This window comes from Tinamus guttatus, unplaced genomic scaffold (genome assembly GCF_059628265.1).
Source record: "Tinamus guttatus ecotype Peru unplaced genomic scaffold, ASM5962826v1 Tinamus_guttatus_pri_ptg000530l, whole genome shotgun sequence".
NCBI classification, from domain to species: Eukaryota; Metazoa; Chordata; class Aves; order Tinamiformes; family Tinamidae; genus Tinamus; species Tinamus guttatus.
Window position 1 is genome coordinate 4,694,956 of NW_028289064.1, and position 24,318 is coordinate 4,719,273.

At 39.2% G+C, this 24,318-nt stretch overlaps 1 protein-coding gene across 1 annotated transcript in view; it reads right to left on the bottom strand.

The window, feature by feature from the left end:
- The window catches only part of GPR158 (G protein-coupled receptor 158), a 184,749-nt gene that overhangs the window by 91,593 nt on the left and 68,838 nt on the right, over positions 1-24,318 (bottom strand). The window contains exons 3-4 of the mRNA XM_088534014.1: positions 14,529-14,631; positions 7,835-8,052 (exon numbers count right to left, since the gene is read on the bottom strand). Coding sequence (XP_088390140.1) covers positions 7,835-8,052; positions 14,529-14,631 — 321 coding nt within the window. The remainder of the gene's footprint in view (positions 1-7,834; positions 8,053-14,528; positions 14,632-24,318) is intronic.

Genomic DNA, 24,318 nt, shown 5'->3' on the forward strand with positions numbered 1-24,318 from the left:
GTGCCCCATAAACTACACGCTTTCTAGCTGGCCCCTATTTCAACTTTGGAGAGACAAAAGTTGGTGTATTATAAAGATGGCTGCAGTTTTGGGATCCTTAGAGCTACTGCTGAGGCCTCCTGGAAGTTCTTGTTAAGACCTCATCTTGTCCATCAGGGCAGATTCTCCCCAGTGAGTATTGCTAAATACCCTGTTTGTGCTTCCCAGTGCCCGGCTCTTCTCATTAGCTCTTCCTCATGAGACTGACTGCAGTGAAGCAGTCTGTCTATATATGTCTATGTCTTTATTCTCTTTGCATTTGAGCTTAATGCTGGGGCTTACATTGTGTACAATGGAACTAGATTTAGTCTTCTGCTCACAAGTACTTAATTCTGCTATGTATTACACTGCCACCACACCTCAAAAATACAAGGCAGTAGCCAGGCCTATCAATGCACATTTTCCTTTGGAACTCCAGCAGCCTGCATGTCTTTTCTAATTTTCAACAGTTAACACAGGCTAACAGCCCATGCACTTACTATCTTTTCAATCTGGCATTCTGCAATTATTTATGTGAGAGCTAGAGAAGTACAGCATCCCTAAAGGCATATCTTAACTATGCAGAAAATGGGAAAGGACATTTTTTTGAGTTCTGTTTTATGAATAAAGAAATGAGAACTCCACTAAAGGCAACAGCAATTTTCAAACATCTTCTGTGTCTTTAAAGCTGCACACCTCAAGACAACAATAAAATTCCCTGAGAAAGAAACGAGGTTCTCATTCCAAGACACGCTGAAGAAAAGGTTTACAAAGCACTGCACAGAATCCGCACGTGCTGAGTGCACTGACAGCTATGCCCACCAGCACAGCATACAAGGGCTGCTGCTCCATCTGTGCAAGATCTCTCCCCTTTACAAAGTTTCCACTTCAGCTGAAATGTCAGAAATTGGTGTCTAGGGAGAGAAAAGCAGAATGTGCACCAAAGATGAAAGGCATCCAGGCATAAGCACATCAGGATGCCACTGTAAAGCTAAAGAAGAGAAAGAACTGACTGATTTATATTAGCAAAAAAAGGTATGTTTGCAAAGCCAGAAAGCTTTAATATTTAAAGATGTATGACACATCAATAGCCTATGATTATCTCACTCTGAATTGCCACATGCTATCACAGCTGCAGTAGGGCAGAAAAGGAATATTTGATTTTTCACTATCAGAAAGGGGAACTACAGTCTTGATATGAATATTGTCTTTCCAGCTATGCACAGTTCTGTGCAGTGTTCAAAATGCATTTTTAAGGGATCCTCTTCAAATTTTTATATCATATTTAGCAGAATATTTAAATAGGATTACACCGTAGGAAAAACTAGGAAAGTCATCCTGAACATCAACCTCTGTAAATATGAATTTAACAGAAAAAAAAACATACAAAAACGTTCAGCTGCCATTATATGCCACAGTTCCACCAAAGGTGCTAAAATAATCACACCAGGTAATGACTAGTTGTGTAGTCTTGTTAACTTCCTGTTCCTCCTTGACCAGGGTTCTAGATACGTAAATGTTTTTTCTCCTCTCATTATAAGTAGTTACATGGCCAAAGATTCTTGAGAATTCACGAAGGGGAAATAAAAGAGCCATAGAATAGAAGGTGGCTAAGGCAAAGACCTTCACTTCAACAGGATTTACTGCTGCTCCTTATCATAGTTAATGCCATGTGACATCATTCCAAGCTGCTATATTGAAAAATCTCTTGCAAACATTGTTTATAATATTTCGAACAGCTGAAAAGAACCTTTTCCAAATGTGCTTGTTGCTTTTAACTTCACCTTGAAATGCTGGATTTATAGATAGAGATGCTGAGCACAGATACCTTGGGAATGTAGAGATAACTGAATTTCTACAGTTTTCCTCACTTTTGCCTGTAATTCTCCTTCCCACTTAGAACCTGGTGCACTGCAATGAATGAAAAGGAAAAGAAGATGTAAGCAAATACTCGGAGACCTTAGGTAGCGTTGAGCTGAATGTGAATTCACAGCAAGCAAGTCCTAACTAAATACACATAGTATGAATCAAGGCTAATGTCATACTCTACATACTCTACATCCCTGCTGCTGAAGTAGCAACTAGCCTCTTCCAATGTAGTGTGTCTTCTCTGCTCTCTTCGTCAACAGTTGTTCTTAGCATTTCTCACAGTTCCCCCAGCAGCTGTATTCAACTTGCTAGCTCTAGGGGTGAGCTGGTTGCCTCACTCCAAAGGTCAGTTAATTTCAGCTCTTATTTTCGACCCCTTTGAAGGCAACCTGGTAACTGATGAGCTCTTTAGTTTCTTTGCAGGCGATATCCTTTTACTGACCAGTATTTTTTAAGAACTTATAGCTTTGCTTTCCTTACATTATGCTTAATAAATAGTGCAGAAGTTCAGTGCCACTTTGAGTTTTCCAATGGTTCATATAATATGATTCACATAGATCACTTCTACTACTCTGTTGAGGCCTCTTTGAAAACCACTGCTCAGCTTGGGAGTATTTGTTTAAGCATCACTGGTTTCTGTCCCTAACTAGACAGCTACTTTTGTAAGCCTGGTCTCACATTTTTGGACATGTTTTTAGTAGCAATGCTTGCATTTTCCCATCAATAATAATGCCACACTACACAAGGATGTTTGCTAGTGTTCACTTTGAGCCAATTTGTTTTGCAGTTGTTCAGACTAGGAATTTTTTGCATCTCTCCATACAGCCATGAATATCTGTTTCCACAGGGTTGAAAGATGTTCTAGAAGATCAATTCAGACAGTCTGTCAAAGTCTTTTGAAAATCAAAGAAGAGAAGCCTATTATTCTATACACTGTTCTACAATTGTTAGCGTGAATATCTAGTCCATCCAAAGTGTTTTAGAGCCTAAGTTCAGCCTGTTCTCTGTTTTGTATCCACTGTCACTTTATCTCCTTCAGTATCACCCCACAGAAGCCTCAGCCCAGTTGCAGTATTCAGCAAGATCTCTGTATTTCGGCATTTGAAAACACTCCAACATTTCCACTACTGAGGAAAAATCTCATTTTCCCAAGGTTCATTAAGTAACTTCATCAGTGTCATTAAACTGGTGTTGTCAAGCGTAGTTAGCACTTCTGAAGGGATTTGATTGATTTGCATCTCCTGGGTGTTCTTCAGCCTCTTGCAGATTGTGCTAATGACAAGTTAAGAGTTCCCAACTTTGACTACAGTTTGGCATGAGAGTTGTCTAGAACAGTTAAAAATTTCTTTTAGATGATCTGCACATCTGTTTTCCCTTCTGTATTAGCTCTGAAGTTTTCCTCATTTTGACTTTGGCACATTTCCTCCATTTACTGTCCTGCTAAATTGCTTGCATTTTCCTGCTCCGGCAGCAGCATCTGCTTTCTCTGATACCTCTTCCAACTTGTGCCATCTTTCCTTACAATACCTTTCGTTAGTAGCTTGCTTTTGTGCCTTCTTCCAATTTTTTTATTCTTACTCTTGTTATCATTTGCATTCTTCTCTCAGCAAAGGGCTACATACTCAGTTTGATTTTCTCCACTTACAGATCTTGCAGTTAAATGTCATTGCTGCTGAGCTATGCCTATTTTTCTTAGCCTGTTACTTTCACCTGTGTTTGGCAAAGTCTCAAATGAATTCCTCAGTATTGATCTGAGATTTCTCACAGCATCCTTCTGTAGTTCCATTTTGTACTGTTTGCCAATGCCGATTACTGCTTGAAATTGCTTCTTTTTAGTTCCACTTACAGGTTGGCAATGCCAAGATTTTGCTCAGTACCATCCCAATAGCTTGGCATAATTGCCTTTTGGAAAAATTACTCTCTGGTACTTTGTTTTACCCTCTATCAAATGCTAACGTGCCAGTCTATAGCATCATATCTCAGGTCAAAGCCTCTTATTAAAGAAGGAGAATTATTAAACAAGAATAGCAAGCAGTCATCTTTCCTGCTCTGTTCTCCTGATTTCCAACAATAAACATGGAGTTTCACCAAAACCATTATGTTTAAATAGTCAACAAAGAAAACATCCATGACATGATTCTTCCTAAACTCTCTTTGTGAGGATTTATACTTTGGCCTCCCAGTAAAAGGAACAATAAATATATGTTCACACTTCATCTTCTCTATGCCATTCATGGTTATATACTATATAGCATCATTTTAAAGAGCTTATTGCAGTGGATCTTTGAAAAAAGTGCTCTTACGTGTATGCTCATACTGCATCTTCATGGAGCTATAAATACAGGACATCACATTCTCCCAAAAGTCCATTTCTCATACTTATCCATGTACCTACTAGTTATAGTCTTTATCATTGTTTCTACACATTTGTTAGTGCAAGTCAGACTTACCAAGCTTTAGTTCTTCTTAACATTACTTGAAGTCTTTTCAAATGTGGATGTAACATTCCCTATCTTTCACTTCCCCTATATTGCTATAAGCAGTGGCTTATGCCACAATAAATAATACAGTAATTTTGTACAGGGTTCTTTTAGAAGTCTTGGGTGAAAACCATCTGGATTTGCTGATTTAGTACCATTCATTTTGTCAAGATCTTTCACTCACGGAACCACTCTGGCTCTTATTTACCAGGTTTCGCTGTAAATTATTATTATTACATGCTATATTACTAAGAAAGACCATGTCGTAAAGGTTAAGTTGTACCTTCACATTCTGTCAATAACACTTTAGAAGCAATTACTGAAAGCATCCTTCCCACTGCTGTGTTCTCCTTTTGGAGTGGAGCAGTAGATCCTTACCACACTTTCAGTAACTCGCTTAGATCTGGCACGTGCTCTGCACTGCTGGTGAAACTGAAGTTGGGAAGTGACTCTTCCACAGCAGTTTCTGAGTACTGCTTGGTCTTAATATGGTAATCACTACAACCTGAGTAGGAGATATATCCCTCCCTTTTTCTAAAATACTTCCCATCTCCAATTCCTGAATGCAGAATTTGGGGATGAAGGTTGCCACTTCCATCCTGATCTGAAATGTTCCTGTGGTCTGAATTATTCTGCTGTCTGAAATATTATGCTCACAGTATGATAGTTAAGATGCCTGAGGTGCATTTAGCTGCCAGGCTTAAAAATTTCAGGACTCTGGCTTTTTAAAATTCATTTTTACTAGTAGAAGCAGAGAGCCATGTTCTCTTCTGCACAGTCACTTTTCCTAGAGCAGTAACCATTCGTTTCCCCAGTTTAAGGAGCCTTTGATCAGCAGCTCCACCAACACGCTACAGAGCTGCACTTCACTCTTTCCAGCACTGGGGCCTGTAGAGAGCATTTCTTAATTCTGAGCACTCTATTTTGCATTTTTCAAAACTTTGCAGATTGCATCCTAATATGGTAACAGTACATAGTTCTTCCTGGTAGAATTCAAAATTAAAAGTTACTTTTGCTCAACTATTTGAATATTGTAGTTCCATATGTGGGACGCGATACCCTTCTCCAGTGCCTACTTATTACAGTGAATATGAGCAGTCTCATATAGTAACTTTAATCCCTCACACATACATTAACCTAATTCAGGTTTTTTCCACTAACAGTTAGGAACAACTCAGAGTACAGATATATTGAATATTCCAATAGCTTTTCTTTCGTTTTCATGACTTTTCCCTCTTGGTAGGGAGAACACAGCCAGTTACCAATTTTGCTCATTCTCTCCAATTTTCTGTCATTATCCAACACAACCCGCAGTTTTGTCATGCAAATACTCATTGTTCTGGTTATGTTTGCCTTTCATACAGCTTCTCATTTCATGTTAATCACACAAGATCTTTTTCTTTTTAAAATCATGCTGTACCAACAAGATAAAAAACATAAAAAGAAATCAAGAAAAAAATCACCTGAATGACATGAATTCAATGGAATATTTATTTTCATTTTCTATTCCTTGAAAATACTGATCATTCAGGAAAATATTATTAGCATTATTTTTTTTGTCTCTTCATCTTTTCCTTGTGAGATATATATTTAGAGCAAAGTCAAATATTTTCTAAGATAGTCAATTTATAATTAAATCCATCTCTGTCCAATTGAAACAAAATGTCATGTCTAAAAGACAACCCTTTTCTGTCTGGAAAAAAAGAGTATTTGTTTTGTTTGATGTCTAGTTCTCATTTATTCAGATGTCACTACGAATCTCTAAAGGTAATTTGGAAAAAAAAATGGGTTTATTTTTTTTTATAAAGACTGGAGAATTCTTTAGAAACAAGGAAGGACATGGTGCTGTCTCGACTTGTTTTGGTACTCAATATTCAACTCCTTCCTGGTTCTTTGTTCACAGTTTACTTTAGAGGAATGGTTGATCACCACACAAGTATGAATGTACCTTTCACTACCATCATTTTTTATGAAATACAAGATTTCTAGAATATGCTTAATAAAGATACATTTGTTTGTTACAGTAGTAGATATGAAACAAACTTGCAATAGCTAGATATGAAATCATTTGCTTCATTCACTTTGCAGGCTTACAGCCTGCTTTTCACTCATGAGGAATAATTCTTTTCACTATTCTAACACAGCCATTAAAAGACAGTAACATTACAGACTAAAACCTCACAGCATTGGAATGAACTTCTTTTGCTTAGTTAGTATTAGGCAACTAAAGAGATGCTTACAACAGGCATTCCATAATGAAAAACCTTATAAATACAATCAAGTCTGCAATTTTGAATCAATTTCTGTATTTTCATTAAATACATAGCCTCTATCAGAAACAGAAGAGAAAAAAAAAACAAATTTACAGTCCATCATTTTCTACCAGGATATTAAAATCACACACATTCCCAATACACTGTAGGATTAGGAAGTTTGTAGGATCAGGTGTTTCAGAAAACCATATGTAAATGTTTATCCAGTCATGGAAACTGGATGAAGCTATTAATCTCAACAATATAGTTCCCTGTGTGCACACCTACATCCTCCAAATGTAGGTAGTGAAGATGTGCCAGATTCTATTCCTTTTTTTTTTTTTTTTGTAAATTCCAAATTTTCAAGACTATTCTACATTTATCAAGGCAATAGCATGATTGCATGAGATAATGCACATAAGAAATATTTTGAATGAGGTGAGAGGAGTATATGAAACATAACTGTACATTGCAGCAGTAATTTTCAGATACTACTTAACATGTTCCTACTTTCAAGAAAAAAAAATAACAACAGAATTAAGTTAAATTTGTCTGTGAACTATAGCTAGTTGGAAAGATTTCTCTTTCATGTAATTGTCATGCATATATTGAATATATATGCAATATATATATTTTCTCTCAAATATATTGAAGCCAAACACCCTTCCCAACAGTGGTAAAACAGATGGAGACTTTCAAGATCCAGAGACTATAAATACATACACTGTGACAGAGCCCTGGAACAGGCTGCCCAGAGAGGTTGTGGAGTCTCCTCTGGAGATCTTCAAACCTCGCCTGGATGCCACCTTGTGCCACGTGCTCTACATGTCCCTGCTGGAGCAGACGGGTTGGAGTAGATGATCTCTAGAGGTCCTTTCCAACCTCAACCACTCTGTGATTCTGTGCCTTGAGTACCTGCATGATCTGCCTGATTTTCTGAAACGACTTAGGGCACAACAGATTTCCTTGGTTTACACAAACTGCCTACCAATGTAGGCAGGTTTCATTGGGAGCCACAAGTTGCTCAGCATTATTTTAAACATTGCATCACCTCCATGCCCAAAGTGAAGCATTGCCGTTTGGAATATTCTCCCTGAAAAAGAGTTGAGTTCTTTAAACTGAGAAGTTGATTCCCAAATGAGAAGCTTTTCACCCAGCACAAATGACTCTGCACCACAGTGAGCAGAAAAATTAAAGAAAGACACATCTCCCTACCTTTGCCTTGCGAAAATGGTAGACCACCAGCATGCTTATGAAGTCGAGCAGCATACAGAGCGTTTGGAAGGAGATGATAGCGAGCCGCAAGTACTTGTCCTCCTGTGCGTAGCAGGGGGTGTCGTCGGTACAGTACGAACATCCTTCCCTGCAGGGCAGGCACGTGTAGACTTCCTCTGACAGGTCACCCCCAGAAAAGCGGTTATCTGCGTCCTTTCCTGAAAATATCAAATGGAGCAAGGAGAGAAGCTTTTAATTGCACATCATGGGCAGTTCATCAGAGAGAAGCAAAACAGCTACTCCCTTTCTTTCCCTCTTCTTTTTCATTAAGTTACAGGAGGGTTATCCAGGGCTGCTTTTGCCATTTCACCTCCTTTTGCTACATTCGGAAAATGCACACCAAAGCAGCCATGAGGGAAAGGGGGCTTATTAAATGCCACCTCTTTTCCCATTGTATTGAAAGGGGCAAAAATTGCACAGGTAATTCTTTAAAGGTGACTTGTGAACGGGTGAAAAATCACATCATTTGGGAAGAAGGAAGGGATTTGACACAGGCACATGGAGAGCCAACCTCATCAACTACTTAGTGTCCATAGTACAAGCTCTCATCGTATTTCAAATTGTTCCTAAATCTCAAAAAGATGTTTCCTAGTGTTCAGCTTCAAATTAGACAGAACCCTTCTTAAGTAATACTTCTGTATGATTATCGTATTCTGTGCCCAAAGAAGCTAGTGCATTTATATTAAATAAAATCATCCACTGTCCTCACAAGCCTGACCAGGAATGCTAGAAATTGTATTGGCAAGTTAATATTTTGTCCATGTAAATCCATGTAAATACCCTTGATCATCAAAGCAAACCCCTCAACAGAACCAAATGGGTGAATTCTTGTTTTTCCTCACCCATAAATACTTGTTCATAGCCTCCTGCAGGACTGGTTATGCAACTGGCATTTAATGAAAGGAGAAAGGAAGACAGGAGAAAGGAATAATGTTAAATAAAAGGCAAGATGGACTTGCTGAAAATGTGCAATATGAGGAAGAGAGGTTTAGGAACTCCCCAGTTTATCAAAATGCATTCATGCTAATTTTATCTTTTTCACATGATTGCAAAATTTATCCAATATCTTTGATCAAAATTATCTTCCACTGGCAATTAAGGTAATAAATCTAGTACTGCTCAGTCTTAATTTAAGAGACAGTGCATTTCAGTGACCTTACACATGCCTGTTGGCCTGTAAAAGCCTTTTTGGGCTTTTACCTTGAAATATTTGAAACAGAAGTTTATCTGTAAGGGTAATTAAGTCTTCTTTTCTTGAAGGCATGTATCAATGTGCATAAGCACACGTCCGACAAACAAAAATTCCTTTCCTGGGAAAGGAATAAACAGGGCTGCTTCTTCAGTGGTCCTTGGTGTAAGGGTGCTCCTTCCCCGCTTCTCGTGGGGTACAGAAAACAGGCAGCTATTTTTCATCAGGAGTGTGGAATTGTCTTTGGAGTTTTACTCCAAACAGAGATATTGGAAACCTGAACATAGCAGAGTGCTGCTGACTAATGATAGTAGGCAGATTTCCTTAGATAAAGCAGAGACTAGAAGCGATTTTGGGTCCCTTTGACCTAGAGCAAGGCTGTAGGAGGTAGGAATGGAAACACTGGAAAACACTTGGGCATCTCAAGAAGATGCAGAGACTCTAAGGAAGTTGTCTACTGTTTTTTCAACTATTTTTTTCAATTGGAGGAGGTAGGGCCAGCCTTAATCTCATCTAACAACCATTTTTAGTCCTGCAGCCCGGGCATTTCTTTCCACTTTGCAACATCCCGTCTTTATTTGCTCACTATCATCCAAGAGATGCACTGAAACCCCTCTTCTATGTCTATCTTTATTTCTCTATTTTCTAAGCTACAGATAGAGCAAAGGAACAGCACTGTCCTTCTGACAGAGCACAAAGTCCTGCCAGGTACTTCCCATCTCCACATCCAAATTGAGAGTGCACTACTGACAGTCAGTTTTCTATTTCATTCTATCTACATTTACACTTATGAAAACCTACTTTTCAACTGCCCAACTGTTCCTTTAGCATTTCCATAAGAAGGAATCGCCCTTCAACTAGTCCATCTCCTAATTATATCTCATTTTATCTCTTTAAACTTGACACTTCTGAACTATTCCTTAATGCTTTTTTACTATGTTAACTAAATAAATTGAAGTATTTTGAGAGTAACAACTTAAACAGTGAAAAAATATAATTGAAAAATGAGAGTTCAGAGTTTAAGTCAAAAGTACTAAATGACTATGGCTTAATAATTTTAGTGCTCATAAATTCAAAATTCTTACTTTTTCTACCGTGTTTAGCCTTGAAAGCCATTGAAAATAGATTATAATCCATTTTATCACACATTCTCTTATTCTGGTATTATCTCTTATCTCTTATTCAATTTAAAGTCTGGTATTGTGTAGAGGGACCAGTCCTGCTCCATGTCGAAATGGTTTTAGCACTGATATATACGGGCTAGAATCAAACACTGCAGTCCTGATCCTGTGCTGTAGGACTTAGACTTAAGGACAGCAGGAGGAAGGTAAACAGAACAAGACAGAAAAGGCAGTAGAAATAATAAAATTCAAGGAGAAAGGAAGATATAGAATCAGCAGAAGGAAAGAATATGGACACCAAGTGATATGAAGGGTATTAGGGAAATGCTGGAGTACTAGAAAAAGAAAACAAGAAGCTTAAAAGGGACCATGTCCCCTATCCTGTATTTTTTTTTCTTATTTTTTTTCTCCCTAAAATCCCAGCCTTCTTCTTTCTGACCATACTTCCTAAGAAAACTTAATGAGGGTAGCTCTTCTTCTGCTTGGGACAGTCTACACCGTGCAGGACTGCAGGCATTTCAGCATCTGCCACATAACCAGCTGGGATGCTGCCTGCAAAGGAAGCAGGGTACTACAGCCTGCTAAGTGCTTGGGCGGGAATCACCACCATCCCAAACAAAATCATCCCATTCTGCTGCCAAAACCCAACACTGAGGAGCATGCTGAGCCTTGAGCTGATTCTGTGGGGCAGAAAACAAGGGTTTTGGTAGAGGGTGTCACAAAATACTAAAAATGCATATATTCACTGATTTATCTCTTCTACCTATACTAATAATGCTGAAAGACAGCTACCTAAAAGCGAGCCATTAGAAGAAAGTCCTTATTCCCGTATTTAAACACTTACAGGCTAATGTAACTTTCATACCTGAAATAAATATTTCTAAATCAGTTTCTATTCTCAAAAGACACCTTGGAAAATGGCAGCTACTCCATGCCCCACTAATGCTCAGGGTCCTCACTAACCAATGTGGCAGCAAAAGGTTTTACACATTTTGGCACTGCTGGTTCTTAAGAATAAAGTCAGCTTTTGGAGGGGAACTCCTCTCCCATCTGACTTCCTTATGAGTAACAGAACAGCCTAAATTTCAGCCCCATATGCTTCTATTTACAGTTCTAAAACCTTCAATGGAGCCCAGCATCCCTCCACAGCCATTTTCACATGATTGAAATCACCTTTCTGATTCAGAGCAAAACATTCAGCTGCACCTAATGCAAAGTCCTTCCTCCGCTAAAACTCGGTCACTTCAGGTCCACTGTGTAGCTGTAGTTTAACTTTGCTGTGGTGCTCAGCCCCAAGATCATTTAGATAATTTATATATGATCTCATTTCAAGATAAAACATACTCAGCCCAGGTTTTAAATCACAGAAGTACAAATTGCTTATTCTTTTTTCTATCTTTCTACCTATCTACTCATTTACATATTGAGACCTCCAAATCCTCTCTATTTTCTTCCCCCAGGGATATTTTATAAATCTGTAACACTTCTATCCAGTTTCATCTCTCCTATCATTCAGCCTCACCAACCTATCTCCACAGAGATCTTCAGGTCAGACAGCTTCTGTCAAAACTGCTCTCAGGATTCATGCCTAGAATTCTTTTTATTAGCGCCACGCTGAATCGTGAAGCCCTTACTGCAGCCATTTTAACCTTGTTGTCTTCCACCTTTTCTTCTTTTCAGAATACAGTGGTGACAGGGCTGAGATGAACCACAGTTTCTATTATTTCTTCCATTGCTTCACAGTCCTTTCCAGTCTCACACTAGCTGTCTCTCTGCACAGTGTTTGAAATGATCTGCAGAGTTGGGCACACTCAGCTGCATCTAGATTAATTAAAGTAGTTCCTTTTCAATGACTTTTTCCAAACTCATGTTTATGACAGCTAACTCTCAGGAATGAGGGAGGAGGAATGACATTTAATTACATCCCTTTAAGTATCAGCATAGGCAAATACTTTTGTGAGACAAATTTGACTCATGTTAGTCATTTAGGAGTCTAATATCCAATACAAATTAGCCATATAGGCTACTCCATGTATAATAAGCCAAGCAATAAGGATACTTGCCTGGAGAGACACTTCTTCCACCTTAGGACAAATACCTGCAGAGGTAGGACTGCCCTCCAGAAGAGCTGTACTCTCTCCACGAACCATAAAGGAAGCCTAGATGACTAATACATGCCAAACACCTACATTTTGGACAGCGAGCATGGCATAGAATGAATCCCATCCCTAATGATCAATGTTGCTACTATCTTTAGCTGCATTATTCTTGTATGTTTGGTGGACTCGATATGATAAAAATCTAAGACTGATTTTCTTATTCTCGCTCAAGGAGCTGAATTCTGACTCTATCATAACCCACTGCACTCCAATAGCAAGCAAGGATCAGCCTGGCTCTATTAAAAGATTCATACAGAGCCCAGAGGAAAAAAACACTACCACTGGGCTACACTGAACGACTCTCTACAGCATGAAAAAGCAAGGGAAACAAACATTCACCAGATAAACTTTTGAACAAAGACATTGTGATATTACACATAATTACAGGAGATTTGACAGATGTTGAGTTAGGACTGACATGTTTGGCTGATCTACTCCCAGAAGGACCAACCCATAACATGGATCAAGCAAACTAATACCCTGAACACATGATTGAGAAAAAAAAAAGGGGGGGAGGTTAGGGTTCTAAAGCTTTATTAACAAGAAAATATCTACGCACCTTTCACTATGCTTTCTGGTACTTTCTATGTAAAAAAGAGAGCTTATGAGCAACTAATAAGTAAGGAATCCTGGAAACTCTATTTGCAGCACTCAAGTTCACACTGAATAATATATTTAACGCAGTTATCAGGTACACAGTAACAAGGGCTATGTTTTCACAACTGTCATGTCATATACGCAGAAGACTTACCAGCCTAAAACACCTTAGTAACTATTTTCATATTCATTTAAGCAAGATGAGTTTCTTCTCCAGTTTTCATATGTTTCTTTTCCAACTTTGTAACTTGTGTGAAATTGTGAAAAAAAGGAAAAACCTAACTCAAATGTAGAAGGTGTTACAGCAGAGGTTCAAAATACAGCTGTTAAGTCTGTCCAGTCTTCTCTTTATGGTGTCCTTTTCAGCTTGCATTTAGGCAAATTTTCCCTTATATCTAAGTATTTGGTTTTTTAGAAGTTGCAGGGAAGGGAAATAAAAAATAATTGTATTTTATGTCTAAATCACTAACAAGGAAAAATGTATTGAAAATCTCTGGCATGTCTGCACAATAAGCTGGGCACCACTTTATCTACCCCAGCATCAGCTGACGTGTCTGTGATACGGAGTATCACCGAGGTGCAGATGAGTGCTCAGTATTACCAGAGCTGTTTCTCTTCTGGAACAGGAATAGCTATATTCCCTCAAGGCAGGAGATAATGCCCACGGTTCTGGACCAAGCCAGATGAAAGCTTCTCATTGCCATTCCCCTGGGCATCCCACAGGAACTGCTCCATCAGCAGGGCAGTGAGGACATGAACCCTGGGCTAACGATGGTGCCGAGATGCTGCAAAGAGCAACCTCTGCCACGAGCCAGAGCACAACACCCTGTTACACCTTCGGGCAGCTCCTTTACAGCTGTCACCACAGTATGAGTTGTGCTAGTGTAACTGTAACAATTCTGGCACAACATCTGAGCAGAGATTGCACCTAGGGCATATGGTGAAAGTAACAGATATGTAGGAAACAGTTTATATATCGGCTTCCCTGCTGTGGATCATTTTAGTGCTGATGCCCTTCCTGTGGGCAGGCAGGATGACATTTGACAGCTTGTTTTCTGGGAATGTGCAGGGTCTGGGTCATCCGCATCGTACAGCCAAGACAACAGATCTGCAGACCTGACCCACCTCTTGCATCGCAGACAACAATAAGAGCCTGGACACTCCCGTGGATTCTCCTTTGCAAACGGAGTAAAATTAAAACAAAGGAAACAGAAACAAAACCTGAGGCTGGAGCATTGCAATTTGCCCTAACAAAAGAGAAAAAGAGTACACTTATTTCCCTGTGACTTGTGCTCTCGACTTGTGCTGTATTTCCCTATAGCAAGACTTCTTTTCATATTTTAAAATTTATTTACAAATCAATTATGCTTAAAGAGGGTGTGTTTTACAAGATCCTCATGAGTATCACAGATGACAAACCAAAGGCCTGGAACTCCTTAAGTGATTATATAATCTCAGAGTTGCAAACCACTGGGATTTTACTGTGTAACCCTGGCTAGGATAAAAAGGAACCCTGCATTATTAATGTTCTGTTTTTTTTTTTTTTTCATGCAAGCAAAAGCACTTACTCTGAAAGCTGTTCACTGAAAAGATGTTGGGATGATAGAATCCAGCCTTGCAAATACATTTGTAGGCTCCAAGCACAAATCCAAGGCCTTTAATTGGCATGCACTGCGAGAAAGGGAAAAAAAGCAAAGTAATGTAGGTAATCATACGTCTTTATACTCAGATGTATTTTCAAGCATAAGAAAAACATTACAGGATACTGGATACTATGAACAGACTTCTAAGAATAAATATGTACCCATTGCAGTCTAGCAGTATGTTCTCATTGACTTTTCTCATAGATATTTACCACTTACTTCTGTCTTTTTTTGTAGTTCCTCACCAGAAAACAGCAGTGACAGTTATAATCAAGCCGAGCCCACTGACACAGCGACCAAAAGGCAAGTTTGGCTTTTGCCTCTGTGGAGCGCCAAACCACACACCTCCTTCCCCAGCTGCCAGGCCATACTGACATCGTATCTTCAGCACAGCCCTCAACCCGAGCTCAGATCCCAAATCCTACCTCTAATTGAGATAACATCTAGAAAACGAGGAAAAACCTCAGACCCAGGCAACATTTTACAGAAGATCTAAACACAGCTCTGTGCATACAGGGCCACCTCTGGCCAGGTCTCGTTCAAACCTTGCTGGGACACCTTATGGCTGCATTTTTCCTGAAAGGCTCCCAATACCACATACGGTTCCTGATCTGGTTTACCCAGAAAGCCTTCCAGGCTCAGGCTGCTGAGGAAGACCATGGACCTCCACGGCCAGGCTACAACCGTCCAGGGGCAGCAGGAACGTGCGATATCCAGCCCACCCCTGGACTCATCGTCATCACCTGGGGTAGATTCACATCAAAGCAAAGCTAACAGTTTGTAGGAAAAAAACAGCTGTGGTCTGACATCTGACAGGTCAAACAGAGCAAACAGATGAGAACTGGGAGCTCATACACTTCTTCCAAGTTCCTGTATTCCTTTGTCGAGAAAGTAGTATGTAAAACAAGTTTTGTTTTAATCCATCTTTACTTCCACTCAATTTCACTATCAGGACCACCAGGGAAAATTTATTATAGCCATACAATAAGTGTCAGACCACTTCTCCACAGTAAATGGAGTACTGTGTCCTGGTACTCCTCCAGTACAGAGAGGAAGGAGTGTGAATGATTCAGCCATGTAAAGATGGAAAACACTGGTAAAAGGGTTTTTCACCAGGACTGCTTATTTCACTCTACGACATCAGAGTATGCTACAGGACCAGGCACTTTCCCATCAGTTCTTACCTCTATGAACAACTGAACAATTTCACTAAAATACTCTCTGTCCTCCCATTTCCTCGGGTTTCACTTGCTTGTGACTACCCATGATTTCAAAATATGTTTAAAATTCTGTCTGTAACTGGGAACAAGATGGAAAGGACAGTGCTTGGTAGAAGATGAGAGTTTCCAAAATCAAATGCAAACCAAGAGAGGGCAGTCTGCAGTGACCCTTAGGAAAAAAGCAAACTTTTAAAATCAAATTTCAGCTTTGTTACATAATTCTGTGTGATGCTGGGATAGCCACATTGCTTTTCTTTGCCTCAGTTCCCCAGATAGCATCTTCTTTTCTCTTTTGCCTTGATGGGCAGAATCGTATATGTGTATGTGTGCACAGTGCCAAGCACAGTACCTCAGCGAGGGCCTTTGGGTGCTATTGGAAACAACTAATCAGCAAGAAACCAGCATGTGAAGACACACTGTGAAAATTCATTCAGCCCTTGCATAAATGTGAACGTAGGAAAAAAGAAAGAGAAAACACAAATCATTTTCATTTTCACCTTCACCATTGAGATGTGACTGTTAGCAAGCTGGAGGACAGGAGAAATACAAGTGGTATGAGTGTGTTCGTGAGTCCAAAGACAAGAAAACCTCTTTAACGAAGCCTAAAAAGGCAGTTAAAGAAGTAAAAAGAATTTATAAATTTTGAAATCTGAAGCATCTTTTAGTCCTCAGGCTTCAGGAAATGCATTTAAGGGGAAAATTCTGTTCTGGTTTCCTTCTTTATTATAGTAAATTATACTTTCCTATAGATAACGCATTTTCTTTAGAAGCTGAGGAAAAAAATGAAATAGATTCTACTGAAGTCTGCACACACTGTGGCACCCCAGTAATCCATTCCGTAATCCATTCTCACTGCACAAACTATTCATATAAAAATCTGTCACAGGCTCATGAATCTGCCCTGCATTGAAATAAATGCTTTGCTGATGATCCTGTCACACACCTTTTCCCCCATATCATACCAAATAGAAGTTTATATGCTTTTATTTTATTGTTGCTGACTAGTCTAGAACTTGAAAATGAATATTTCAAAGGCTTAGTATCTTTTCATGGTCTGGAATATTATTCTTTTTACCAATCTTTGATGGCAATAGTGTATGACTTTAGGCTGCTGATTAAATTCCCAAAAGTTAAGAGGAATCATGTAGGTCCTGAGCCCAATCCCAAGCCCAACCTCAAACCATACGATGTTTCCCCCTCCAGCCACCAAGCCTGGCCCCACTGTATACGTTGCTGTTTCCCCTGAAGATTGCATGGGGATTTCAGTCCTCCCCAAAATCTCTTCCTCGGACCATGACGGGACATTGAATTTTGTTTAATATAAATAGGAAGCTGGCAGCATTTCACACACATTTTGAAATATTCATCTCTGCTAAGTGAGATTTGATCCATATAGAACTTAGCAGTGAAAAAAAGCAGATGTGTGAAAAATATCCACCTCCACTTAAGCAAAAAAGAGAAGCATGAACCTGACCTGGTTTCAGATTTTCAATGTGGAAGTAAAGCTGCATGAACAAAATCATTGTATTCCTAACTGTTTTTTAATTCAACCAGCAGCCATCACCTTTAAAAAAAAATCATAATTTGAATCATACCTTAGGTTAGGAGCTCCATTTATCCCTGTATCCCATCTCTTATGTGGCCACAGCAAGCAGCTAGGAAAATGGTAAAAGATGCAGGATGACTGAAAGAGACTCCTTCCCGAGTAAACCCTGTAGGCCATCCCTCCTAACTAGAATTAACTTTAACTGTCAGCCACGAGCACTTACAGACTGCTTGGTTACAGTCCAGATCAAGCTTACAAGAACCTCTGCTAAGAAGGGATTATTAGTCATCTGTACAACAAACAGCTTATGTATTCCAGCTGCCTGACCCCCACTTTGCAAGCTTTTTTCCAGCTTTGCAGTGTTTGTATACTTTAATGTCTCCTAAGTTTAATGCAATAGACTTCAAATTTAAATTATGAGTTCAAAAAAAAGAGTATCCAAAGACTATTTTTCTTTAAATTGCTTACAAATAAATAGACCCTTAATCAACACAGTCACATCATCTCAACCAGCCAAAAGAGGTCATATTCAAACTTTTTCCAAGATAAAGTTGGGAAAATCTAACTAGAAGTAGAATATCTGTTAGAAAAGTAATCCTTAATGTAACTGTATGCAATTACTTTGCAAGCCTGAGCCAAATCTTCTGGCGTAAAACAGGCAAAGGCAAAAATAAACTAATAGTAAAGAGAAAATATGTGGCATTATGTCCTACATGAAATTTTGAAGCTTATATAAGCCAACAAATGGATTTGGCCAGTGGCATTCTGGACCAGTGGTTAAAAACAATAATTTCAGAAATACATGCACATAAGTACAGTAAAAATGTAGCCAATCTTGACTCCGGTATTTCAAGTATTTCAAAGCACAAAAGAAGCTTTCAAAATCCATATTTTCGCATGCATACAGTGATGAGGATGTTTTTCTATTATGAAGTTGACTCTCTGGACAAAGTATAAAATAAGAATTTAGACTTGCTAGAAAAATCTTAATGGAAATAGCATAAATAACCCCTCATTTCTTTGCTTTGGTTGGGAGCAGCAATTGTGGAATTTCTAGAAAAGTCCTATATATGTAAGAGTCATTTTTGCAGGGTTCACGCAAGCAGCTGGAGCAGGATGCGCCCGCCGAGACCCGAGAGCTCCATTCTAATCTTGTTTACCATGCTGTCAAGCACGCTCAGGCATAAAAATAAATGAGAGAAGATAAAAGTCAGAGAGTTAAATTCTGTCTGCTGAAGTCAGTGACAGTTTTGCCATTGACAAGGTTTTACACATTATATTTTCTCACTTCATTTGTCCTCCAAGAGCAGGGTTTAATTCTGAAACGTGTTTCAGGCCTCCACAAAGTGAATAGTAACCACATCCGTGCGGCCCTCGTGCACACGCCGGGAGCAGCAGCCACGCTCCCCACGGCAGGGGATTCAGCCTGCTAGCAAGGCTGCTCACAAGCTTTTTTTCTTCAAAGATATTATTTTGTTTTAAGAGAAAATGAAGGACTGGCCACTCCATAACGTACAGATCACAGTTACCTGGTAGGGCCCTAGAGCTTTTCTCTTTCTACTGAGTGCTAATGTTTTAGAATTCAGTTTTTAAAAGGTGTTTCCCAAGAGCAGCGTACTTGTAACCACACGGAACTGCTTAAATTCTCAGTCAGACAACGTATACCAATAGTCCTGTTCTTATTCAGCTTACAGTAAAGGCCTACCTTTACTGTAGCGTTTGCCCCAGGTGCCTACAGGATAGCTTGAGGCCTTACCAAACACTCCACGCTGCTTCTTAATACAACTCTAACTACGTTAGTTCATAGGGTGAAGTTAAATACTAAGGGTGAGGTGTCTCAGCTTGTCCACAGAAATTGCTACAAGCTACCTGTGAGTGTTAAAATTAAAAGGTCTGATTTTTTATTAATTTGGCAGTTACACTAAACACAAACCAGAAAATGAAACAAGCTATTTATGTTGAAGTTGTTTACTGGGATACTTCGGTTACTATTGACAAGCCACGAACAGAAAAGTTAATGACAAATCAGCAGTGTTAGCAGGAAGACACTCACTGAATGCAAGAGATTGCAGAGTCTTTAATTAATCCCTCTTACAATGTGAAACAGCCCAGTGACCCAGGAGTTTGGCTGAAGAATCTCAGCCCTAAGAGACTGTCCTTGGTTCCCATCTTCATTACGCTCAAAATGCCAATGCTATCATCATATTATCAAACAAATCTTCTCAAAAATTCACAGATGTTCACAATTGTTGACAAAAATTCAAGTGCTAGGGAAAAAAAATGTGGAAATTGCACATTTTGCAAAGGAATGGAAGAGATGAGAGGATAACTATATATACATACATGATGGTACTTGTTTAGCAGACAGCGAGAGGGAAAGAAAAAAAAAAAGTAGAGTTTAGCAGTGTTTAAATGCAGGTTGTTTCAAGGAGGGGCTAAGCAGGAGAACACTCTTCATTGAGTATCATCATGCATAAGGAGAACCCAACATCTCCTTAGGATCCATGTTTTTTCCACAGTTCAGATCCTTTACAGGAGGATGGAAACACAACAATTACAGCAATGGTAGTTAGGACACTCCAAGAAGATCTGCAGGACAGCATATAAGATGGATTTTTTGTTAGTACTGAAAATAACCATTGCAAAGTACTATCACATTATTTCTTGAAAAGTGAATACAACCCCTTTATGGGAAAGGGCAGAACTGTCTTTCATACCATGAATATAATTTTGGGATGTGTCAAAATTTGCTTCCAATTAATGTGCTAAAAACAAAAATACAATTCCATCTATCCTAGAAGACTGCATAGCAATTACATAGGAACCTGTTAACAGACACCAAAGGGATAGGTAATTTTACAGCTATTACATAATGCAGCATGATTAATTTGAAGGCACTTTCCCAGAACCAGATATCATTGGCTGTGAAGACATTTTTACTTTTAACAAAGACTTAACTGTATTAAGAGCTAATTCCATTCCTTACAATCTTACCTGAATTAGAGAAAATTCTCTTAATCCTGAAGCACTTCCTAACTTTTTTTTTCCCCATTTTTATTTACAGGATAAATGTTTTTTCTGCTTTACAGAGCAGTCCTGGGGACACCAAGAATTAAGCAGTACCAGAAGACCTATACCTGATCCAACAGATATCTGGAATACACCAAAAGATGTAGAAGTCCTTTACCTCTACATCCTCTAGTACAATCCTTGCACCTCTGGTACTCACACCTACTTCTGTATTCATCTGTGACTTGGCAGCAAGCATTGCAAACGTCTGCCTGTCAGATGGGCCAAACAATCCCATAGGGGAGGAAGAAAACTTACCAAAAAGTGAAAATTGTGAGGCACCTTTGGTGGGGGAGAAGTTGCATCTACTATCGCACCTAGTATAGTTGTATCTACTCCTGTTCCCCATGAAAGGTGGAGTTCTGAGTCCTGGAGTGCTCATTCTCGCCTATTCATGTTTCCCTACATTATTAATAGACTACCAGGCTATTGAAAGACTGCAATATCTATGGTCTGTAATTGCTGCAGTTCAGCAATGTCCTAAAAAATGAAAAACATCTCAGTTCTGATGTTAACTTTTTTAAATCACATTTTCACACTCGGGCTACCTCTGCCAATAAATGAAATTATCAGCACTTCTGTTGCCATTGCAACGATAAAAATGACTTTCATTATGAAATCCATTTAATAATGTTAATAAAAATATGTATTTACCGTATTAAGAAAAGCCATTAACATTTTCTTCTAAAGCCTAATTGGAAACACTAAAATAGTCATTCCAGGCTAGTGTCTCAGCAAGGAAATGGTGCAGCTTAAGCAAAGAAAACGCATTCCGAACAGGAAAGAGTAACAGAGGGAATCACTGCACTGGAGCGGCCCAGGCCATCTCACAGAATGGCAGGACTCACTGTCTTGCAGACTGCACAATTCTTCTGAAAGAGCCTGACCCATAAAATCCCAGAGGGAGAACTTGTGGGCCCTGGTTTTAGGAAAGGAAAATATTTTCATCAGCTAATAAATAGCTGCTATAATAAATTAGTAATATAGATGCATAAACCAAAAAGAGGAATAAAATATTGAAAAATGGTGTATTTTTAAAAGTTTCATTTAAAAACTATTGTTTAACATTCATGTTAAACAGCTGCTATCTCTGTCACTTCTATTGCACTTCATAGCAACCACTAATGTAATTATTTCTTGACTTCAAATATTACATTTAGGCTGATTTCAAGCACCATTCTGAGCATCACCCCACGGCCAGGAGAAGCTCCAGATTTTTGCTCTCAGAAAAACATCCCCAAGGACTCTCAGCACTTGACAGTGCCGGGCTTCACAGCCGGATGCAGCACATTCACTCCAGCACATTCACTCACTGCAAGGCACGAGTCCCACCAGGCTGCCGCTGGGCTATGGAATGGAGGTTCTCTACCACCATGAGAATAGAGCAGACAACATGTACCACATCTATATAGCTCTTGCAGCCTTCTCCCTACTCTTAGTCAATTGTTTTAAAAAAATGTGTTTGGGCAAAAATGCATTTGGGCAACTATACTTATAGTCATACTTTTGGGTACTAAATGAGGTTAAACAGCATATACCGCATATAACAGCAGGTTATAACTAAAACAAATATGGAACAGTCATACACTTAAAACACAAATACCTCTCTAGTTGCTTACTATCTTTCATCCAGGAGGCCAAAGAGAGAGATCATCCAAGAAGTTACATCATGAAATCCTTTTTGCTCTCAATACTGGCTTTCTGTCTCCTATATTGCCAGCTTTGAAGACCAGTTCAGAGTAGTAACCACCCAATAGGTAAATCCTCAATTCTAGGTTGAAGGCTAGTCTTTAGGCTGGTCATCTAACGCCCTATATAGAGTCACCATACTCCAGGCCTTCCAGACAGCCACCACCTTTCTTCTCCTGCTTCCCTTTTTTTCAAACCAAGCTTCTTAATTTTTATCCAAATCCATTGCAGCCTTGATGACTCATAACTAAGTCCTCCATTGCCTTCTGGAAGTGGAGGGTTTATCTATGAATGTAAATTCCTGGGAGGCTCTCTCTAAACGACGGCCTGTGATAATGACGGTTCTGTCCCCGCAGCTCCCATTTTTTCCCTCAGGTTTGTACTTAATCTGACAACGCTATTCCTGGACCCAGGTGATGAAAAGGCATTTCTCTCCTGTTTGTACTGAGACTGCTGTTTCCTACCAAGCCAAAATCCTGCTTTATACAATCTACTGATACTCTCATATTAACATCATAGAAAACACCATTATGAAGATGTTCTGTGAAGCTCTGGTCTAACAACAGGTTTTAAACCGACTGATCAGCTGTGTGAGGCTCTTGGCCTATCAACAGGTTTTAAACAGACCTATAAGATGTGTTCTTAGTCCACAGGCTGGGGAATAATTACTGCGTCTAGAATGTATATGAAAGTAAATATTCCCTTGTCTTGTCTCCAACAGTGATCTCCAGTGTTACAGAGTCCTGCTGCAGGCATGGAAGTTTTAAGCGGGTTTCAAGGCTCTATGTGCCCTTAACGCACATGGCTCCCAGGTTCCTGCTGGGGACTATAATGGCAGAATAATGGCAGCCCAGCCTCACAAGTGTGCCAGGGTGACCTGAAATCTTGGTAGCAAAGCTACGTCTCTCAGCTGTGACAGCTCCAAGCAGCACTGTTTTCTTCTTGTACAAGTCTTAAATAAAACTAACCTTTGCCACTGGAGGAATAACAACAAATAATTAATCCTCCTAGACATACAAGAGATTGCAAAATGAAGGGCAGCTTCCAAACAGAGCTGAGAGGAGGAAATGCACTTTTAGGTGTAATATGCTGAGCACTCTTCTTTTCTCCCTGTTCAGCAATGAAGTTTCTGAGCCAAGGTCTCAAATTGACGGACATTTTAACCAATTCAAAAATGAGTTCCCTGATGTACTGACCCTGCTGACCTCCCCGCTAACTCTGGTGGCAGATGGCAACGCCACAGAGTAAGGAGAGAGATGAAGAGTGTCACAGTTTGCAGCAGGAAGCCAAAGCAATGGATCAAATAATCTCTAGAACCAGAAACATTGCAAGTTTTTATTCCTTTTTTATTCCTGGCAGGGTAACTACTGATAACATTACCCGAAAAGCATACGACTGCAGATTTGGAAGCCAATTTTCTTGGGATCATTAAGAACGTCAGAAAATTCAGCAAGTTTATTTGCACGGTAATTATTTCTTTCTCAAGCACTTGCAAGTTTACAGTGTCAGAAGGGGAACATTAAAACATGTAAACCGAAGTGGTCCCCAGGCAATAAGAGGGTACATGTCACCCACACGTTCTGTTAATGAACTTCCACAAGAACAGGGACTCGTGAATAACAAGTAACACAGTATATCCGCTGGAGAGAAAGCAAGCTAGAGTTTGTTTCTATTATTCAGCAGCTGCCAGAAGCTGGTTCCCAAAGCATCATGGACTGGATCTTTTCTGACATCGTTAAAATTAAAAAGGAAATTGTTTTCTATTATTAATCATAGCAGTTTATCTCTTGTTTTCAGAGCACATAGAAATAGCGAAACAGCATCTGGTAACACTACATTATAGAAGTATGATCTTCAGTGCACAGTAAGATGTTTGGAAGAGTTTTCCTCAGACTCATAAAATGTCAGATATGCTCTTCATCTGGCACAGCAAACCTATTTTATGGGAAGCCAATACTGGTGAAGTTAACGACTGAACAAATGAAGGCAGAATGACTTTCTATTCCAAATTCTTGTGTTTTAGTTGACAACATATAGTTATTATAAAGATAACAAAAAATCTGGATTCAGAGAGAAAATATTTGGTCAATAACTTTATCGACATGCAGTTAATGGGATCAGATTTTGTTTTCCTTTCATAAATAAATAATTAGCATATGTTTTCCTGCGTAGCAGCTCCACGAGCTCCACC